Source organism: Cibotium barometz, chromosome 14, assembly GCF_041138505.1.
Source record: "Cibotium barometz isolate CiBa-2024 chromosome 14, ASM4113850v1, whole genome shotgun sequence".
NCBI lineage: Eukaryota > Viridiplantae > Streptophyta > Polypodiopsida > Cyatheales > Cibotiaceae > Cibotium > Cibotium barometz.
Genome location: NC_141059.1, coordinates 25,460,180 through 25,480,022, shown reverse-complemented (window position 1 = coordinate 25,480,022; position 19,843 = coordinate 25,460,180). Strand labels below are relative to the sequence as shown.

Here is a 19,843-nt window from a genome sequence, read left to right as displayed (position 1 = left end):
ACAGGACGCTTGATTTGGCCTCCAGAGCCTTGGTAGTTAACCAAGCGCTATTGGTGACTGCTTGGTTTGTCACGTCGTGCTAGGTGTTTCATAAGGGATGCATTGGTAAGATTCGTTAACTTATTCGGAACTTCCTTTGGTTAGGATTAGATGGCATTGTACACACGAGGGCAAGAGTGGCTTGGGATACCATTATTATGCCTAAGCAAGAGGGAGGATTGAACATCATTGACCCGAAGGTGCAATGTCAGGATCTACTTTGCAAGCTAGTAACGAGAGGATTTCTTCCCGGCACTGAGCCTTGGAAGGGCTTTCTTATGCAACAGATTACAAGGTGCATTCCGATTAGAAGAGGTGATTGGATTTACAACCCACGTTTTATCTTCTCGGATGCAGAGAACCGACCTCCTTCTTCACCCTTGGTGAGATATCTTCTGCGAGCCTGGGATTGCATGAGGAGTTTTCTTCGTTCATATTTCTCCACGGTCAATTGAGGAGGCTAACAGGCAACCCATTGTGTGGAATGACTTGATCTTGGATGAATTTGGTAGACCTCTTGGAGCAGCCACGCATATCCAGTGGGCTGCCTGGGCCACTCTTCTCCCCTCAGTGTTGGATTGGAAAAGACTCATGAGTCTTATGGAAGATAATAGAATACTTTGCACCTAGCACTTGAGAGGCATTAGTCAGAGGATTATGTAGGTTAATGCAGCCACACCTAACCATTGGATCACAAGGAACTTCGTGGAAGGGCCTCATGACTTATGGTTTGGGGTCTTCTCAGGAACAGGGCCTCCCCACTTTGAGTGAGGATGATGTACTGGTCTTCTACTCCATTCATGATAGATGGCTCTTGGAGAGAAGTGTTGAGAAGGATATCATTGAGGGTTTGGTGTTCCGGCCGGTGAGAGTGGTGGGCAAGGCAAGAAAGAACATTTATCTCATGGGATGATTATGGACTCTTGGAGCCTCTGGTTATATGATGGGTGTGCTATCAGATACTTGCATTGGGACCCTGGTGAGTGGGAGTGGAGGGATGCTTTTAACCCCATGAAAAGCATGCCCTTCTTCAGTTACACTATGCAAAACGCCAGACACTTCGTTTTGGGACAAATCCGGAGAGTCCCTACTTCTAGACCACATTGGAAGACTTACGGGATCACCCTTGACATTAAGGTAGCTTTTTGGCAAAGGTTTTGGCACCACTCGTACAGGGAAACAAAGATTTCCTCTTTTATTTGGCTTTCTCTACATAGTGGACTTGCCACCAACCAGTGGAGATTGGTCCTTGGCACTAGCCCATCCTAGCTTTTGAGACAGCTTACTATTGCTTATGGGAGTGTAGGGAGGCACAAAGGATCTGGACTGCAATAGCATGCCTTTTTGGAAGGATGAGGAGAGATGCCTACATTTGTTTTGGTGCTATTGTTTGGTTGATATAGTCGGGCCCACAAGTCACGTTTGAAGGGAACGAAAGAGATATGATCATGTGGGTTACCCAGGGTGTGGGTTGGCGGTGTCTTCTTCTAGAGTGATTTTCATCATAAATGAATTGTATGCATAAAAGATATTTTTTTTATATACCTCCAACACAAAGGTTGGACACTGCATGGGAGATTATTGCTAGCATCACAGCATGGCACATCTGGAAGGCTAGATGCACTAAGACCATGGAGGGCCGTTTGGTTTATAATAGCTAGTGCATTTGCAGGATCTGGTGTGATATTATCCACATGCTCATGGCCACTTGGGCCAAGATACAGGGATCTTCGAGGGCTGCCAAGAAAAAACATGGCCAATTTATGAGAGAATGGGATCATGGCATTTTTTTCACTCGATCTCATATGGGGCCTTTCTGGCAGCACAGCATGTGATTGGTTGAGATTTCACCCTTGCTTGGTCTGAAATCTCGCTTTTTTGTAAAATTGTTTCATGCTTAATAGAAGTGCCCTTTGCGGAAAAGAAAATGTACTTTTTCTGAAGTAGGCTACCTTTGGGAGGCTAGCAGCGGGTAATGATTTTCCATCTATGCAGGCCTAACAAGCCACTTAACTCTTATAAATGAGCGAAATTTCTCCCCTCTCCTTCCCGCACACTTCAGCAACAAGCCATGGTACTACAGCTTGGCATATCATTTGGAAGTCAGGTTACATGGGCAAAAATCAATGGCAGGGTGCAAGGCACTTTCTTGAGAGGTGGTTGGACCTAGACACAAAGCAGAGCAAGTGCGAATACCCACCCCATAATAACTATACTTTAAGTCATGCAGATTGCATGATAATGCACAGTAGATATAGGCTCTCAGCAATGTGTGAGTATTTGGGTAATTTCAAATTATAAGGCTAAAATATGGAAAAAAATAATGTGGAAGAATAAGGACGCAGTAAATGTAGCAAAAGTATTTAATTTCCAAACGACAAATCATATGTACCTTGTCTAGTTCAGACATCAAAGTTGCCTCTCTAGCTTGTGCATTTTGGATTTCCCCTCTAAGAGTAAGGGACTCTGTCAGAGATGCATAAACCTCTCCACTTGCCAGCTTTGGTGCTCTCAAAGCTTGCAAACAGGCCAGCTGGGATGCAAGTGCAGCGTTTTCTTCTGCCATTATGTGCTCCTTTTCTTTCGCGTCTGTCTGTACTTCTCTTAACCTTTCAATAGCTCTTTCATTCTCAATCTACAAATCAAAAAATAATAATAATTAAATTCGTGAGGCTCTTAATTTAATTCCTTGGTATCATGTGCAGAAAGCAAAACCTCTCCTGTTGTCCAGCAGCGTGTAGCCTGGTGGTGAAGGTTTCGTCTCCTAAGCCAAGGACCTGGGTTTAATACCTACCAGCCTACACCTGGTGGATCCTATATAACTACAAAATATAGATCCCACCAGAAAGAAAAAAATATCATCCATTCAAGCTGGTTTTGCCAAGCCCAACACACCTGGTACCCTCTGATCAAAGACTCCTGTTCCTCAATTTCTTGTCGCAAGCGTTTCATGTCCTCTTGTGTCAAGTGTACAACTCCTCCCTGTGCTATCCGCTGTCTAGGGCTTTCCATATCAAGCTTCTGAAAATATTACATGAATTTAAACAATTTACAAATTTCCCATTTGTTTCTATTACAGAAGCTCATAAATAGCCACCTATTAAGGACTGAAGTGATCCACAGAGAAAAAACACAACCAAGTAAACTATCCTTGCCACATACAAATCCAGTTATACATAGTCATACCTGCAGGCGTATGGAAAGCGCGTATTTTTCCTTTTGAAGCTCTCGAAACTTGTTCTCCCATGATTTTTGCTTCTGCTGCAAACCCTTCTCACTTTCACGACGGAAATTGTTCAGTTGTTGTGCCACGGCATGCCTTTGACTCCTCTCTTCTATTACCTGACTTTTAAGATCTTCCACCTACCAAATCATTAGTGGCATAACCAATCAAGAATCCAGTAGAGACAATGGAAGCAGGTACAAGACAAAGAGATCAAAATACTACTGCCCTCTTAAAGCTCATAAGACCTCGACCTGCCATGTACTTTGTTTCAGATTATGAAACAAAGTGCAGTAAGATTACTTTCAATAATGCTTTTTCTATTGCTCAATAGGTACACACCGCTGCTGCTGAACCGCATCCTCAGTCTCTTGGATGTATGCATTGGCACCTTGTACGCAAGATAGCTAGGGCTGCTGGGTTTTCTCAGGTATCTGCCTAGGAATAATCTAGGCCACCAAAACCTGAGCATACGAGACATGCTGGGGATTCTCAGAGCACAAGACGTGCACAGATTAAAAGAATCTATGCCACCAGCTTTTATAACTTCTCTACTATAACGACTTCTTGGACTTGCGCATGTGTACTGATGGATCCTTTTGGAACCAGCTGACATGGAAAGACTGTCTCTGAGGGATACACATGATGGGAATACTTGTCTCTGAGGATACAGATGACGGAATGCTTTCCTGATATGCAGATTTGTCTGATATCATTACAGGATAGAATATTCTGTGCGCACGGATCTCATCCGATGGATCGAGGTTATTGAGCTAGATGACAGGTGCAAGACTTAGCTACCCCTAGCACATTTAAATTTTGAGTACATGGAATTGGAATAGATGATTTATCATCTGGAACATGTGTTCATTCATGCTTGGCTGAAATTCTTTTATTTGCGCACATGTTTTTAATGCCTGTGTGCGCGTGGTTTTACGGTATGTATGTGTCCAAGGGTCGGGGATGCCTAGAAAAGCCCAAGCCTGCAAGTGCTACATTAATCTAACATTCGGGTGGCTTTTATGAGTTTTGCAGGCTTGAATATGTCACATGGTTTAATGCCATATGTGTTCACATGTATTTATGAGTGGGGGCACACATCATTTAAAAAAAGGCCGGACAAAGGGGGCCAACCTTTAAAAAGGGTTCGGCATTATTAACGCTTGTAGAGGAGAGCAGGATATGAAAACATATAAGCTATTTCCATCAAAAAGAAAATTAAAGAAAAACAACCTGACCCATATAAATGTGGCATGGGTTATTATGGAATCATCAAGGGCAAGGAGCTTTCCACACCATCACGTTTATCCTCTCATACCATGCTCTAGGAGCCTGCTTAAGGCCATATAAAGCTTTTTTTAACCTGCATACTTTAGATTCTTGCTGCTTCTAAACAAAACCATAAGATCGAGATACATAAACCTCCTCACGCAAGTCACGATTTAAGAAGGCAGTCTTGATATCCAACTGATGCACATTCCAATCATGATGCCCTACCAATGCAATAAAACACTTAATCTTGGTCATACAAGATGTGGGTGCAAAGGTCTCATCATAATCTATGCCCTTCTCTTGAGAAGACCCTTCGCACCAACAAGCCTTGCCTTGTAACGATCAACGCTACCATCAGCTTTACGATTTACCCTTTAGCTTGTAAACCCATTTTGTACCAATGGCCTTTTCACCATAAAAAAAAATCTGCTAAATACCAAGTGTCATTTTTAAGGATTGAGTCATACTCATCCTGCATGGCCTACATTCAATGATCATTTTCCTGTGCTTCCTCAAAGAAACCAAGCTCCTCTTCATTGCATAAGCATGATCCACAAAAGAATAAGATACATGATGAGAATCTACACATGTACTGCTAGGTAAAGGAGTAGCTAATTTGTTGTCCCGCAATGTCTGCACTAGTCATTTTGGTATACCCTTGCACACCTATATGCTTGCCCTTTCTTCATCCACTGCATCATCCATAATTGTGTTGGAAATAAGTGCACACTAGGTGTACTATTTCTCTAGTCTAAATTTCAGTTCAGTCTTTGTGTCTTGAGTCTAGTGCCATGTGGCACCTCTACATTTATCCCATAAGTGAGTCTACTCAATCTTGTACTTCTCACCTATAAATTGTAGGTGTCACATCAATGAAAGTATCAATCTTGTGTCTTGTCTACACTCATCTCAAGGTAACTCTTTGTCTTTCATTTGTTTGTATTCTTGTTTCATTTCTAGTTTGCTCTTGCTTTCATATTTCCTACATGGTATCAGAGCCATGGTTTTAGGGTTTCCCTGTTTTTTCTCTCCAAGCCGTCCCACTCAATTCAGCGCAGCCCATTGGTGTTTACTTGGTTCAATTCTCTCTCCTGTTTTTGATCTGTTCGGTGCAAAGCCTCCATCGCCATGGACCTCAGGACACGCTCTAACACATGGGCCTCTCTCTCTCTATCAAGCAATGGCGAATCAAGAAACCTCTACTACTGTAGGGACAGTGGTAGGAGGAGCTCCGACATCAGCGTTAGCATCCTCACGGGCAGCTGCTGGTCGCCATTATTCTGCCCGCCACAGAATTCTGACCGCCCCTGTTTTCCATCAGTTCTGCCTCGCCATACTCCAGTTGAAGGGTTCCTGTTTCTTCCTGACGATGTTCTTCATCTACTCCATCAGCATAAGGCTCTTCATTATGGTGCGAATCTTTTCCTTCAACTGGGCGACTCTTTCTCTTGATGGCATCTCTCTAGGTGCAGCTCGTGCTGCCCCTACCCTCATCGCTGCCCTGATCTTCCCCTTCGTTTTTTCACATAGCGGCAACATCTACAGCAGCAGCTCAAGGCATAATTTCAGATTTGCCTGCCCATGTCAGGCCTATGCATCTCTACCTTCTCTCTCTCTACTGCCGGCGGCCTGTCCTTTAGTATTTTACATGCAGCAGCTACCCACGCACTCTCTTCTTCATCAACATGCCTTCTCAAGTCGTGGACCTCCTGGACATTCAACTCATGCAACAACTCGTCATTTTTGGATCTCTGGTCTTCTCGACATCAGCTCAACACCTCCTTTTGTGAAGGTAAACTCCAATGCTGATTTTGGCATAGTTACCACGGAACGTCGTTCCGCCTTCCTGGAACGCCGGAACGCCGTTCCGGGCGAAGGCACGTTCCCGGAACGTCGGGACGTTCCCCAAAAAAAAAAAAAAAAGTTGCAGAAATGTATGTTCATGTCTTGGGGGAGCAAATATTATGAAGCATATTTGGCTATCCGTATACAAAAAGTTACATTTTTTTGTGTCATATGCTGACATGTCATATGACGTGGCATTCCGCGACGTTCCCGATCCGCTCCCGCTCCCGTTCCCGCTCCCGTTCTAGCATCCGACGTTCCCGGAACGTTCCCGTTCCGTGGTAACTATGGATTTTGGACCTGATTTGCAACATCTGTGCAAAAGGCATTTTCCCCTTTGTTATTTCCCATTTTCTCTTCATCTTCACATGTGGGTTAGCTGTCCATTGGACCAGCCAGACCTGCAGCAGCAAATTTAAAGCAGAAATCAAGTGTATGTCGTGTTCTATTTTCAGTCTACTCTCTATTTCTTTTTTTCTTTTTTTCTTTTTTTTTTAAAAAAAGGAGAGTTTTGAATATCATCTTGTACGGGATTAGACACTGCCAAATCTGGTAAGACCTTCCCATCTCTCATAATTGTCTATGTTTTCATGCTATCTACCACCATTGATCACCAATGATGTAGATCATGGGGTAATATCCTGTCTATTTGTCTACATGGACTTATCTTTGTCCTTATCCAAGAGGCACCCCTGCATTACCCACTCTAGCAGGAGGATTGACCTTGAGGAGGGATCATCTATCAAGGTCCATCTCTCTGTCTATCTACAATCAGTCAGTCTCTCTGTCTATGTGTCTATCCTGTGTGTCTATCCTGTCACATGTCTTTGACACTCTATCCTATCAGTCTACATGTCTCTCTTTTGTGGATTAGCTACCCACATTATCTTGGCATTTTTTTGTCTATGTCCCCATTTATCTTCTATTTGTCAGTCTCTCTCATGTCTATCTGACATTCTCTCTCTCTCTCTGGGACCACTCTACTGGCTGATTGTCTCTCTCTCTCTCTGTCTATGATCCACTCTTGTCCCTACCCTTGTGGACCCATATGAGGATATCACTTGAGGAGGGGTGTCTCAGGATCTTTTGTCTCTCATGTCTTGTCTCTTAGTCTATCAGTCTTTATGTCTGTCTTCTAGTTTTGTCCATCTTGTCTTCTAGCTTGTCTCTCAATCCTTGTCTAAGTCTCACTATCTTGGTCTTATCTTTTGTCATATCATAGTCTTGTCTTTTTTCTCCTAGTGTCCACTTAAGGAGGGTGTTGGAAATAAGTGCACACTAGGTGTACTATTTCTCTAGTCTAAATTTCAGTTCAATCTTTGTGTCTTGAGTCTAGTGCCATGTGGCACCTCTACATTTATCCCATAAGTGAGTCTACTCAATCTTGTACTTCTCACCTATAAATTGTAGGTGTCACATCAATGAAAGTATCAATCTTGTGTCTTGTCTACACTCATCTCAAGGTAACTCTTTGTCTTTCATTTGTTTGTATTCTTGTTTCATTTCTAGTTTGCTCTTGCTTTCATATTTCCTACAAATTGCCCCATCAATTAGCTGATATGTGGGCTGAAATTCAAGCTGATTTTCAGCCAAAATGGACTCATTTGCAACACCTTTTTGAGGATTAATTTTTTCCACATATGGCCGCCCGACATTGTATAAAGGTAGGAGTGTATCAAAGATGTCTTGTGATCATACATTTTGCAGTTTTTTACATAAAAGCATAGGCTAAACTGATTTCTCAACAAAGACATCTCTACTCGCCAAAATCTGCTTTGTGGCCAGATGGTAGAGTCTATACCCTTTGCTTCTGAGCTGTATCCCACCAAAATACATTTTACCGCCTTATCATCCATCTTATTGCATTGTTGCTCAGGCACAAGAGCATAAACAAGACAACCGAAAACACCTAAATGAGTCACACTTGCAGACAATTACCTCCTATGAAGTGTGGAATGGCAAAGCCTTGGTGGGGCATCTCTTTAGCATATAAGTGGCACACATAACTGTCTCCAACCAGAAAACATGAGGCACCTTTAACCATGCAACATGCCATCTCCATGAGAGATGTGTTCTTCCTCTGAACCATACCATTTTATTGAGGCATATAAGGCACTCTCCATTGATGTTTTATGCCTCTTTCAGCCATATATACATGAAACTTCTTTGACATATACTCCTCTCCTCGATCTGGTACGAAGAGTGCCAACTTTACATGCACACACATTTTCAGCCATAGAAACAAAGTTTCTAAAGCACGTAAAAACCTCTGACTTTGCCTTCAACGAACACAACCAGGTGTGCCTGGAATAGTCATCAATAAAAGTCACAAAGTAGAGATATCCCCTAATCGACGGTGTTCTCATGGGACCACATACATCACTATGTATAAGTTGTAATTTCTCGACGGTCCTAACTGACCCATCTTTCGAGAATAATGATCGTTGCATCTTGCCCAAAATGCACCCCTCACATACATGTTTGACGGGGACCTCAAGCTTTGGCGACTCTGATACCATCTCTTGCCTTCTAAGGCACAACAAACTACCAAAATTCAAGTGACCAAAGTAGGCATGCCATAGCTCCGTGTCACTCATACCACGCGTGGTAATAACTGAACAAGAATTATATGCCAATCTCTCATACTTGTCCAACCTATAAAGCCCACGTCTTAGAGTACCACATATCACAATGATGTCTCCATCACTCTGCTCATGAACTGTACACCTTTCACCAATAAATTTGACCGCTGGGCTTGCCCTAGCAAGGGCACAGACTAACAACATGTTCTTTATGAAGCTTGGCCAAAATAAGACTTCTGAGAGAGCGATTGTCCCACCATTTGCAGCACTGAGAACAGCCTTACCAACTCCTTTTACCAGATATGTGGAATTGTTTGCACATGTGACTGTTCCTCCTTGGGAAGCACACTCAAGTGCAAAAATAATCACCCTGAGCAGTAATGTGCTTGCTATCACCACTTTCAAAGTACCAAACATTCTGATCTGTCACACTGACATGCATGTCATGGACAGAAGGATCATAACTGCGGTGCACAATGAATGCCCAGCTATCTTGTGCATAGTTCGCTAACTCCTCATTTTCAACACTTCGTGCTGATGCATCAACCACAACCAAGCCTGACTCTTTCTTGTTCTCCTTCTCCAATCTTTTTCTGCATTCATTGATTTAATGGCCTAGCTTCAGACAGTAGTTGCATTTGCCTTTCTTCTTGGGCTTATCACCTCCCTTCTCGGTGTTAAGTGGTTTTTGTGAAGCCTAGAATGCACACAATAATACTAGGATTGTTGTGGAATTTTAGCTAGAATGCATTTTTAACTATGATATCATCATTGTACATATAGCATGATATGATTGCATGAGGAAAATAGGGTGGTATCTCTTTGAACAATATCTCTCGAGGAAAGATAGTCTACAATAATCCAATGCACAATGGTGCTAACATCAAGGTGATCTGCTAAAGTCAATGGAGCCTCAAAGATTGGTAGCTAAAAGGCTGAAGGTGCACAATGGACACTTAAATAACAGCATACCAAATTTTTGGAGGACATTTTTTCTTCTCATATATGAGGTAATCGACAAGTTATTCCGAGACTCATCATGGAGGTACTTCAAAGGATTGGCAATGGGAGTATTTTATTGCAAATGGATAAATTCAAAAGCTAGCAAGAGAGTGCTTACATAAGCTTGGTGGAAAGGAAGCCAACATTGAAGTACTTGTAAAAATTCTAGGTACATCACCACCATGAATTAAGAAGTGTGTAGCACCTTTCTAAAGAAACCTACTATATGGACATATGGGTATACCCTTTATTTTCAAAGGCTTTGGATTTAAGGCTGGTTATAATATTTGCTGCCACATCATCAAGTGAAGACGACCGTAAAAAAGCATTAAAGGATGGTAGGAGTAAAGTGTAGAGGAAATCGATTATTGGAAAGGTAGATAAGTTGGCTCTTAAGGAAAAAGTAGCGGCACCACACGTTACAAGCAAAAGGGATGGTGGAGGGGAGGAGAAGCTGGCAAACTGCCATTATGATTCAGTGAAGAAAAAAGTAGTGGCCTAGCCACTCACCACGACTATGGCCGCATCAAACTGATTGGTTGATTAGCCGTCTAAAGAGCACAAGGTGGCCCTGTTTCAATATTTCCTTGAAGCTTACTCAATCCGCACTGAAGCCGACTGTGCATACAGAAGGTTGGCCAATTTCAGGATATAGTTCTTTGATGATGGGTTGTTCCTGAGTCAGGTTTTATTAGTGGATTGGTCTCTTATTTGATCGACCGGTTGTTGGAGGTAATTGAGAGTCGTTAGGCTGCCGCCATTGATCCAATTGATCATGTATTTGTCACTTGTCCTTGAGCCATGGGTAATCGATGTTGATACTATCGGCTTCCCACTTGCGGTAGAAGCTTCATTGCGTACGGAGTTTGAATGGTTTCTCATCTTGCACCTTCCGGACAGGTTAAGTCAAGTTTCTCTCTGCCCAAATATGCTAGATATTGTATTTGATTTTGAAATAGTTCCAGATGAAGACATGGATTTCCACTGAGAAAAAACCCACTTGTCTCTCTCAGTAATATTGTAAACCTTTGCAATAAAACAAAGTTGTTTTTGCTTTTTCTACTACAAGAGTGTTTAGTGCAATTAGTGGAGGAGCTTACTGATCTACTCCTATTGGTGTCCAAGGCTTTTCTTAAAATTTGTGTCAGCAGTGTTTTATTCTCTAATGTTGTGGATATTGGTGATGTGGATATGGTACGAGGTGAAACTAGATAGAGGCATTGTGGAGTCGCTGGACTATGCACGGATGTACGCTCGCTGAAGCTGCGCTCCCCCCTTGCTCGCGCTTGATTGCACGCCTTCCCCCCTCTCCCGCCATCGCATCTGCTCACCCCCCCCCCCTCCCCCCCGCCTGCACTCGCGCTTGCCCCCCCCCCTCCCCCGCCTGGCTGTCCTGCGCGCCCGAGCGCTGCAGCGCCCACCCCCTGCTCCTCCTCCTCTCCTTCGCGCCCTCCCGTTTTTCTTCAGCACCCCGCCCCCCCTTTTTCGCCGCCGTCGCCTTATCTTCCCCCCCACCCCCTGTTGCGCGCTGTTTCCGCCTCCCCCCTTGGGGTTTTTTTGTCTTCGCCGCCTTACCTCCCCTTTTTTTCTGATTTTTCCGTCCCCCTGGTTTTGCCTTCCGCCTTCCCCCTCCGTCCTTTGTGTGCAGCTCGGCTCTTGCAGGACTTTCCGCTTTCGCTCCGCCTTCGACTTAGCTTCAGACACTGATGGAGGCTCCTCCCGCCCCACCTCAGAGGGACTCTCCCACAGCCCCCTCGCCTGCCCCTGAGGATACCCCCATCAGGCTTTCTCTTTCGCCAGAAGAGGAGTCGAGCCTCGCCGCAGAGGTGGAATGCCTCCAGGCACACTCCACCATCTGCCGTATAGTCGGCACTCGCCCCAGCAAAGGGGAGATCCGGGATTTTCTCCAGGCCCGCCTTCTTGCAGATGTGGGCAAGATCCTGGACGTTCAGCTATTGGGCCGTGGTCACTACCAGATCGAGTTCGAGACTGCCCAAAGCGTGGCCAAGGTCCTAGCCATGAGTCCCCTAGACATCAGGGGTGCTCGGGCATTCTTCAGACCTTGGCAGCATGGCTTTGACCCAGCAGCGGCCGAGCAGGGAGAGCGCCTTTTCCATGTTACAGTTTGCTTCCCTGGACTCCGCCGTGAGTACCTGCCGCTCCTTTCTAGGCTAGGAGCATTGGTGGGTTCGGTGCTAGAGACTGGCCCCACAGCAGCTTCAGTGGGTGGCCAAAGCAGCTGGGCTACCTTCGGTCAGAGTTTTGGTTCCTGACATCTCCTCCCTTCCGAAGGTCATTCAGCTACCTAGGATAGGGGGAGATGGATTGATCAGAGAGTGGAGTTCTCGGGACTCCCGAACCAATGCTTTATTTGCAGGCAGGTCGTCCATCTGGCCAAGGCCTGTCCTCGCAGGAGACCCCGACCCTCACCGCAGCAGCAAGCCCCTGGTGGCCCGCCCACAGATGCGGCTCGGCAGGCAGCCTCCAGGACACCTATTCAGGCCACAGACACCTCGGAGTGGCAGCCTGGACAGGGGCGCCGTCGAGGGAGATAGCCACAGCAGCACGCCCCGAGACCGATGCAGTAGCAGCCACAGTCTCAGCATCACTGGGTTCCCGTGAGGAACAGCTTTGCTCCCCTATAGGAGGAGACCCCTGCAACGACTGAGGACCAGGAGATGCGAGCACCCCCTCCTTCACCCCCCCCACCCCCATCCCCCCGTACCGCCTCGCTTCCACCTTCGCCGCCTCCCGTCCCCACTCCGGTTTCGGCAGCGGCTCCTTCTCCACCTCCCTCGCCCCCCCCTCCTCCCCCCCCCGCCCGCCTCAGCTCCGCGGGAGACCCTGGCAGTCCACTGGCGTTCACCTGCAGTCAGGAGGGCTCTGAGCACCGATCTTGATCGAGCACCGCAGAGAAGACTTACCATGCCGATTCGGGCTTCACGGATATCATCTATCCGCAGTCGGTTGAGTCGCCTCGGCACTAGACAGCGCTCGGAGGCTTTTGATTACTCCTTCACACGGCTTTTTGGAGCAGAGGGCCCCCATGAGCCAGCACCCATCCGAGTTCATGTAGTGATACCTCCAGCCCGTGGGGAGGAGGCACTTGATTTAGCGGTGGCCTTCTCGTTCCCCCTCTGTGGCCCATGTGACCGGGAGTGGACTCTGGAGCTCGCTCTTAGCACCTTGAAGACTCAGGCAGTTGAGTTTTCTCACCATGTGAGCGATCTGGAGGTGACAGATGTGATAGGCTGACTATGGGAGTTGGCTCGTTTTTTCTTGGATCCCGGGAGTGTGGATGCCTTAGGGATTCGTCATTTGGTCGTTCGCATAGTGGCAGACTTAGCACGCGACCCTGGATATGTATACACGAGGTTGCTCTGTCTGAGCAGGAGGCAGTCGCCATGGGTCTTGAATATACCCTATCCCTTATTCCACAGCAAAAAAGTTTTATTCTCAATAAGGTGAACAGTTAGCTTATATGTCTTTTTTTCTCTTTTTTTCTGCGGACAGTCACTGGCGCCTGATCCGTGATTCTTGCAGTACACCAGGTGGGCAGATTCGCAGCCGCTCGGATGGGGACTACTCTCCATCCAAGCCGCTTGCGAAGGCCCGTCGTACGGCTGAGACAGCATCCACCTCAGCAAGTCATCCATGAGGATCATCTCATGGAATGTACAGGGCCTTGGCGGAGCACATTTTATACGCTATCGTGGTTGCTTGAGGCAGGAGCTTCAGAGAGGCCTGGTTGGTGGCAGCATTGATATTTTGATGATGCAGGAGCACCACTTGGGTGAGAGCAGGATCCGGAGATATGGTTCGGTGATGCCTGGTAGATGGGACAACTTTTAGTCTGCAGGGTTTGGTCCTTTGGGTGGACAGGGAGTATGCATGGTCATTGCAGATGTATGGCGGCAGGCCATTGTGGATCGAGGGATCATTGTGCCTGGTAGAGCACAGTATGTCATTCTAAGGATGCATGATGAGCTATTGGGCGTGCTCAACGTCTATGCGCCCAACCATGCTAGTGCCAGAGCAGAGTTCTGGACCCACGTTACGGATGCATTGCTAGAGGCCGCACATTGGTGTGTCGGGGGAGACTTCACAACATGCTTGAGGACCCAGCCGATAGGGTGGGAGGCAGTCATGTTACAGTGCACGGCACGGAGCTTGGAGCTTGGGAGCGATTTTGCATGTCACTGAGGATCACTGATGCATGGCAGCATGGGGCCTTCTTCCGCTCTCAGGACAGTCTTAGTTTCTCTCGGTCGGATCGCCGGCAGGGAGGGACTAATCTATCATGGATTGATCGCTTTTATGTGGGCGACTGGTTAGGGGAGCGAGGGGGCTCCGTCGGCATTCTCGCTGGCACCTCATTTTCAGATCATGCGCCAGTTATTTTGACACTTGAGGAGAGGACACGGGAGCCCAGCTTGCAGTTGAGGATCCCAGAGAGGGTACTTACAGATCCTAGTCTCGCTGAGGACATTGAGAGGATCTGGCATGATAGTCAGTGCTCTGACCAGGATGCAGCAGGCCAGTGTGCCCAGGGACTCATCGAGCTTAGCTCTTTTCTGCACGCTGCAGCTTTGACACTGCTGGGAGAGATTCGCGGCGGGAGCATCGGCTGAGACGCAGCCTTGCTTCGCTTCAGCGCCTTCAGGCGCAGCAGCCTGCATGTGAGTGGGTGGCATCCCAGCTGAGGAGGCACGCCAGAAGGTTAGAGAGGCAGAGGAGCAGAGACATGAGTTTTACTATCGTCGCCAGGCCTCTCAGTGGACGCAGCTTGGTGATAGAGTGACTGGGGAGTTTTTTGAGATTACTGGACCCCGCGATGCTCGAGCAGGAGTCCGTCAGCTTGGGAGGCCGGATGGATCGGTAGCTACTGAGCCCGGGGAGATCAGAGCCATTGCCACTGGGTTCTATAGAGACCTGCTTTCAGCGGAGCCAGCCACTAAGGCTCGGGATGCTTGCAGACAGACTGTGTGGGCCCATGTGCAGAGGAGGGTCACAGATCGTATGCGCACAGTTCTTGGGGTGCCTCTTTCAGAGGTTGAGCTTGTTGAGGCCTTGAGGGTCCTGCCGCGACATAGTTGCCCAGGGGAGGACTAACGCCCGCCTTTTTTATGCGCTATTGGGACCTTTTGGGGCCAGGCCTCCGCAGGGGCTTTCAGTATGTTTTGGACACTGGGGTGATGCCACAGAGCTTTTCAGAGGGTTTGATCTTTCTTATCCCCAAGAAGGAGGGAGTATCAGATGATATTCGGCATTGGAGACCTATTACGATCCTCAATACTATCTACAAGGTCTTAGCAAAGGCCTTGAGTTTGAGGATCCAGCCCTTCCTGGGGGAGTTGATTCATGCTACCCAGACAGGATACCCAAACAGGGTTCGTCAAGGAGCGCAGTATCCTTGACAACATTTTCACCTTCTGGGAGGCGACGGCTCGAGCTAGATTTCTTGGTGAGGACTTGGTCGTGATGCTTCTTGATTTTGAGAAGGCATACGATAGAGTCGATTGGGGTTTCTTAGAGGGCACTATGCTTCACCTGGGCTTTGAGCCAGGTTGGATTAGAGGGGTGGCGGCCTTGTATTCCACAGCTCGTAGCCAAGTGTTGATTGCAGGAGGACGGGGGCCGAGTTTTGAGCTGACCAGATCAACCCGTCAAGGGTGTCCCCTCGCCCCTTTTCTTTTTCTCTTCTTTGCGGAGGCTATGAGCATGTATTTGACGGCAGAGGAGGTTGGTTTGAGAGGACTCCAGCTCCCAGTCCGGGGGGGAGGACCTGCTCGATGCTGAGTTTGCTGACGACACAGGCTTATTTTTCCATGGCCAAGAGGCCAATCTTCTTCGAGCAGAGCAGTTGCTCTAGGTTTTTAGTGCAGCTTCGGGAGCATTGATCAATTGGCGCAAGACAGTGGCCTTTTGGATCAGTAGCGCTCCCACTCCGACATGGAGCCCGGACCCCGGTTTTAGATGGATTCCTCCTGGCACAGCAATGCGGTATTTGGGATGCCAGATTGGACTAGATTTGTCGCCTGAGCAGTAGATTGCCCCGCTTCTTCTGAGCATTCGGAAGAAGCTTTTGTATTGGAGTACAGCTCGACTATCCTTGGCTGGGTGGGTGGTGGTGGCAAATCAGGTGCTGTTAGCGACCATGTGGTACATTACATCTTGCTGGATCTTCTCGAGCTCTTGCATCAGCCAGGTACAGAGGCTGATCAGGAACTTTCTTTGGTCTGGGCGGGACGGTCAGCCAGCCCGGGCAAAGGTTGCATGGGCAGTTATTACACTTCCGCTGGCTCAGGGAGGCTTGGGCATTATAGATCCAGTCGATCAAAGTAGAGCCTTATTGGGGAAGCTTATTGTTCGGGGGCTGCTTCCAGGCGCTGAGCCTTGGAAAGAGCTTCTCTTGCAGCGGCTACAGGCTCGGGCTCCCCCAGCAGGGGGCACTTGGGCACCAGAGATTCTATGGATCTTCATAGAGATGAGGAGGACAGGCCTCAGTAGAGGATGGGAGGACAGATTTGCTTTAAGCATCCTGAGAGCTTGGGAGCTGCTGAGACCCGGGCTCTCTCAGCGACCTCCTTGTGTTGAGGAGCGGGCCAGACAGCCGCTCATCTCGAGCCCACTGGTTCGCACAGATCAGGGTCTTATGCTGGGTTCTCGGCCTCGTCTAGCCTGGGGACCTTTGGCGGCAGGCCCAGCACGTAGTTTTAAAGACTGGCAGGCCTTCTGTAGTCTCCCAAAGGAGATCCAGGTGGAGAGGCTGAGTCACTTCAGAGGGGGGTTGATTATGAGGGATGACATTCAGGAGGCACTCACAGAGGAGTGGTTCACGCCTATCGAGCTAGTGGCCCCACGGTGGATGGGAGCCTTTACACAGTTGGAGATCCTGATTGCTGTCAGAGCTTGCACTGAGGATGGCAAATGCCTCTACTATGAGATTCAGGATGAGGGCAGACTTCAGAGAGTGGAGGTGGAGTCGCCTTTGGTTGCAGAGTGCACCTTTCAGCGGATACGGGTAGTGGCCGCCGCTTCTCGGAAGTGGCATATTGACCCAGACCCTGCAGATCAAGGTGGTTCCAAACGTTATGTACTGTACGGATCCGTACGTACTGTACGTTGTTTGGTACGGAAAAAAAATTTAAGGTACGTGAAAATACGTACCATTGGTAAAAATACATAAAATCTCACAAATTTCAGCCACCTACATAAAATTTCAGTCCAGACTCCATGTCCACATTGACATATAAAACTTTCGAAATAGAGACACAGCAAGGTCAAAAACCTACTAATTCAAAAGTGAGAAATTAGAATCACAAGTCAATGCATGATTGCTCTGACAAATTCAATGCACAATGCCATACAATTTCAATCAGGATTCAGCAATCATGCAATGCATAATATTTAGTGGGCAGCTCAGCTGAGAGAGAGAGAGAGAGAGAAATGAAATGAAATGAAATGATATATTAACGTCTTCAAAAGGCCAAAATGACCTATGAGACCAAAAAGGTTACAACAATTGGTGGATCTGATACAATGTCTGTGTAAGGAAAGCTAAAAACAATTAAACAAATAACTGAAACTGAAACAACTATGAGGAAAAGTACGGTACGAGAGAGAGGCTGAGAGCTCTATGCACGGTCCACAGAGGGTTGGCTAAGGCTCTGAGAGAGAGAGAGAGAGAGAGAGAGAGAGAGAGAGAGAGTTATGTTGCTGCCTTGGGGGCCTGAGCAAGGGTGGGTGGGTGGCTGGGTTGGTGGGTGGGTGGGGAAAACGGGGTGGGGAAGGAGGCGAAGCGAAAGGAAGGCGGCGGCGACGGTAGTGACGGCGACAGTAGCGGAGAGAGAGAGAGAGAGAGAGAGTGCGACTGTAGAGGCCCTTACCGGAAGGTGTGCGCCGTACAGAGTCCAGACGCTATCGCAGGCGAAACCAAAAAAAAAGAAACGTTTATCGCAGGCGAAACGTTTATCGCAGGCAAGCAAAGCAAAAATAAAAATAAAAAATAAAAAATAAAAAATAAATCGACGTACGGATCGTTCCGTACGTACGGATCCCCGTACGGTACGGATGTACGGTACGGATTGGATCCGTACGTACGTTTTGATCCAACCTTGCTGCAGATGTGCTTCCGGATTGGCGCATATGGGCATATGCAGCGCGCCCCTTGGCCCGGCTACAGTGGGACCCTGGGGAGTACGAGTGGCATGATCCTTATGCATCCCTTGAGGCCACAGAGATCACCTTTTTCCAGTATACTGTTCGGCTGGGGGGGCATATTTTGACGGCGAGGAGGATGGTCTCTCCAGCTATGCAGGGGGCACTGGCGGCTACAGGGACTCTCACAGGAGTTCCTGGAGGATTTTTGGGCCCGGCTCTGGCTAGTCGACAGGCCCGCAGAATCTCGACTTTCCAGTGGCTGGTCGCCCACAGGGGCTCAGCAGTTGGCACCTGGCTTGTCTACAGCGGTCTTCCGGCGGCCTGCGTCCGATGCGGCCACCCTATGGAGACACAGAGACATTGCCTATGGGATTGCCCTCAGGCGCAGCAGATTTGCTGCGGATGCTGCGTATTCTGGCCCCCCTCTCTCCAGAGGGTATGTTTACGTGGGGTGCCGCTGCTTGGTCGACTTCGTCAGGGCCTGCTCTATGGGCTATGAGACGGAGCAGGATAGTCAGGCCATCAGATTCATTAGGGGCCATCCTCGCCTTGTTCCGTCACCGGATTTCTCGTCCGCCAGCTGGACACAGGAGAGGGATTGACGATGGGAGCTCCTCAGCAGCCTCACCATCTGGTTCACCTGGAGGGCCCGGTGTTTCAGGGCCTTTGAGGGGAGACTGGAGCCACCAGCAGAGACTGTACGGGGGATTTCACAGGAGTTGATCCACACCCTGCGAGGACAGTATGACCGCATCCGGGGCGACTCGGATGAGGCGATCTTGCGGCGCCAGGCCTTTCACACCACTTGGCGCAGCGGCCCCTTCTATACCCTACACACGGGATCCCCCCGTTGGCATTACTGGCCACCTGTTTGGCTTTTCCTCCCCTCCTATTGTATGATTTAGCCCCTCAGTTCTTTGTACTGATGCTTGTACTTTTCAGCACCTAGGGAGAGTCACCCGGACTGCCTTGCTTTGTTCACTGCTCTGTTTTTCTTGTGAGCAGGAGAGGATCTTTTGTAGCCCTATGGGCGTTTTTATATAACTAATGAAAGGATCTTTTCTCAGAAAAAAAAAAAGATAGAGGCATTGTGGTGCTCTAGCAACGCTTAACATCTGCTTTGGTGCCCCCACTGAGGATTTTTCCTAGAATTAAGGTGACTGGGGAAAGGACTCCAAGATAAGTGTGTGTGTACGTGATCTAAAATGGTTCAAGATTTTCCTGTATTCCTTGGGCTACCGAATGAAGATGCAGGCCATTTTATTGAAGATTTGGAATTTACAGCCTTAATGAAGGATAGGGATACTCCATAAGTTATGCTACAAATTTTGGCTTATTGTCTTAAAGGAGAGGCAAAAAACATGGTTGCAAGTTTTTATTCAAAATTTTCAAAGCTCTCACATTCCTCCTTGTGGACCTAAATATAAAGAAGTGAAAGCATCTTTTTTGTCACAATATACTAGGGAAAGGGATCCTAATGGGATATGGAGAGAGTTTTGCAATTATCAAAAAGCATCTAATCAAGAGGTGGATCAGTATATGATTCGGTTTACTAAATTATGGAATAATTGGAAAGCTTCCTTGCACCCTAAAGTTCCACCCAAAACGATAAAGAAAGAGAGGTTTGTGACTGGGCTTAAATCAGATATCAGATTGAAAATAGAACTAAAGAATCCTCTCCGTTTTTATGAAACTGTCCAGTTTGCTTGAGAAAAAG

At 47.5% G+C, this 19,843-nt stretch overlaps 1 protein-coding gene across 9 annotated transcripts in view; it reads right to left on the bottom strand.

Annotated features, from left to right (window-relative positions):
* The window catches only part of LOC147631850 (uncharacterized), a 231,822-nt gene that overhangs the window by 113,189 nt on the left and 98,790 nt on the right, over positions 1-19,843 (bottom strand). For 8 of the 9 annotated variants that reach the window (XR_015267360.1, XR_015267361.1, XM_086808399.1 and 5 more), the window contains 4 exons: positions 3,226-3,402; positions 2,935-3,060; positions 2,755-2,829; positions 2,432-2,674 (listed from right to left, as the gene is read on the bottom strand). Coding sequence is in view for 7 of the 9 variants with exons in the window: in XM_086808399.1 (XP_086664525.1) it covers positions 2,432-2,674; positions 2,755-2,829; positions 2,935-3,060; positions 3,226-3,402 (621 nt within the window). In the remaining 2 variants the exon portion in view is untranslated. The remainder of the gene's footprint in view (positions 1-2,431; positions 2,675-2,754; positions 2,830-2,934; positions 3,061-3,225; positions 3,403-19,843) is intronic. The other variant, XM_086808400.1, reaches the window with a different exon arrangement.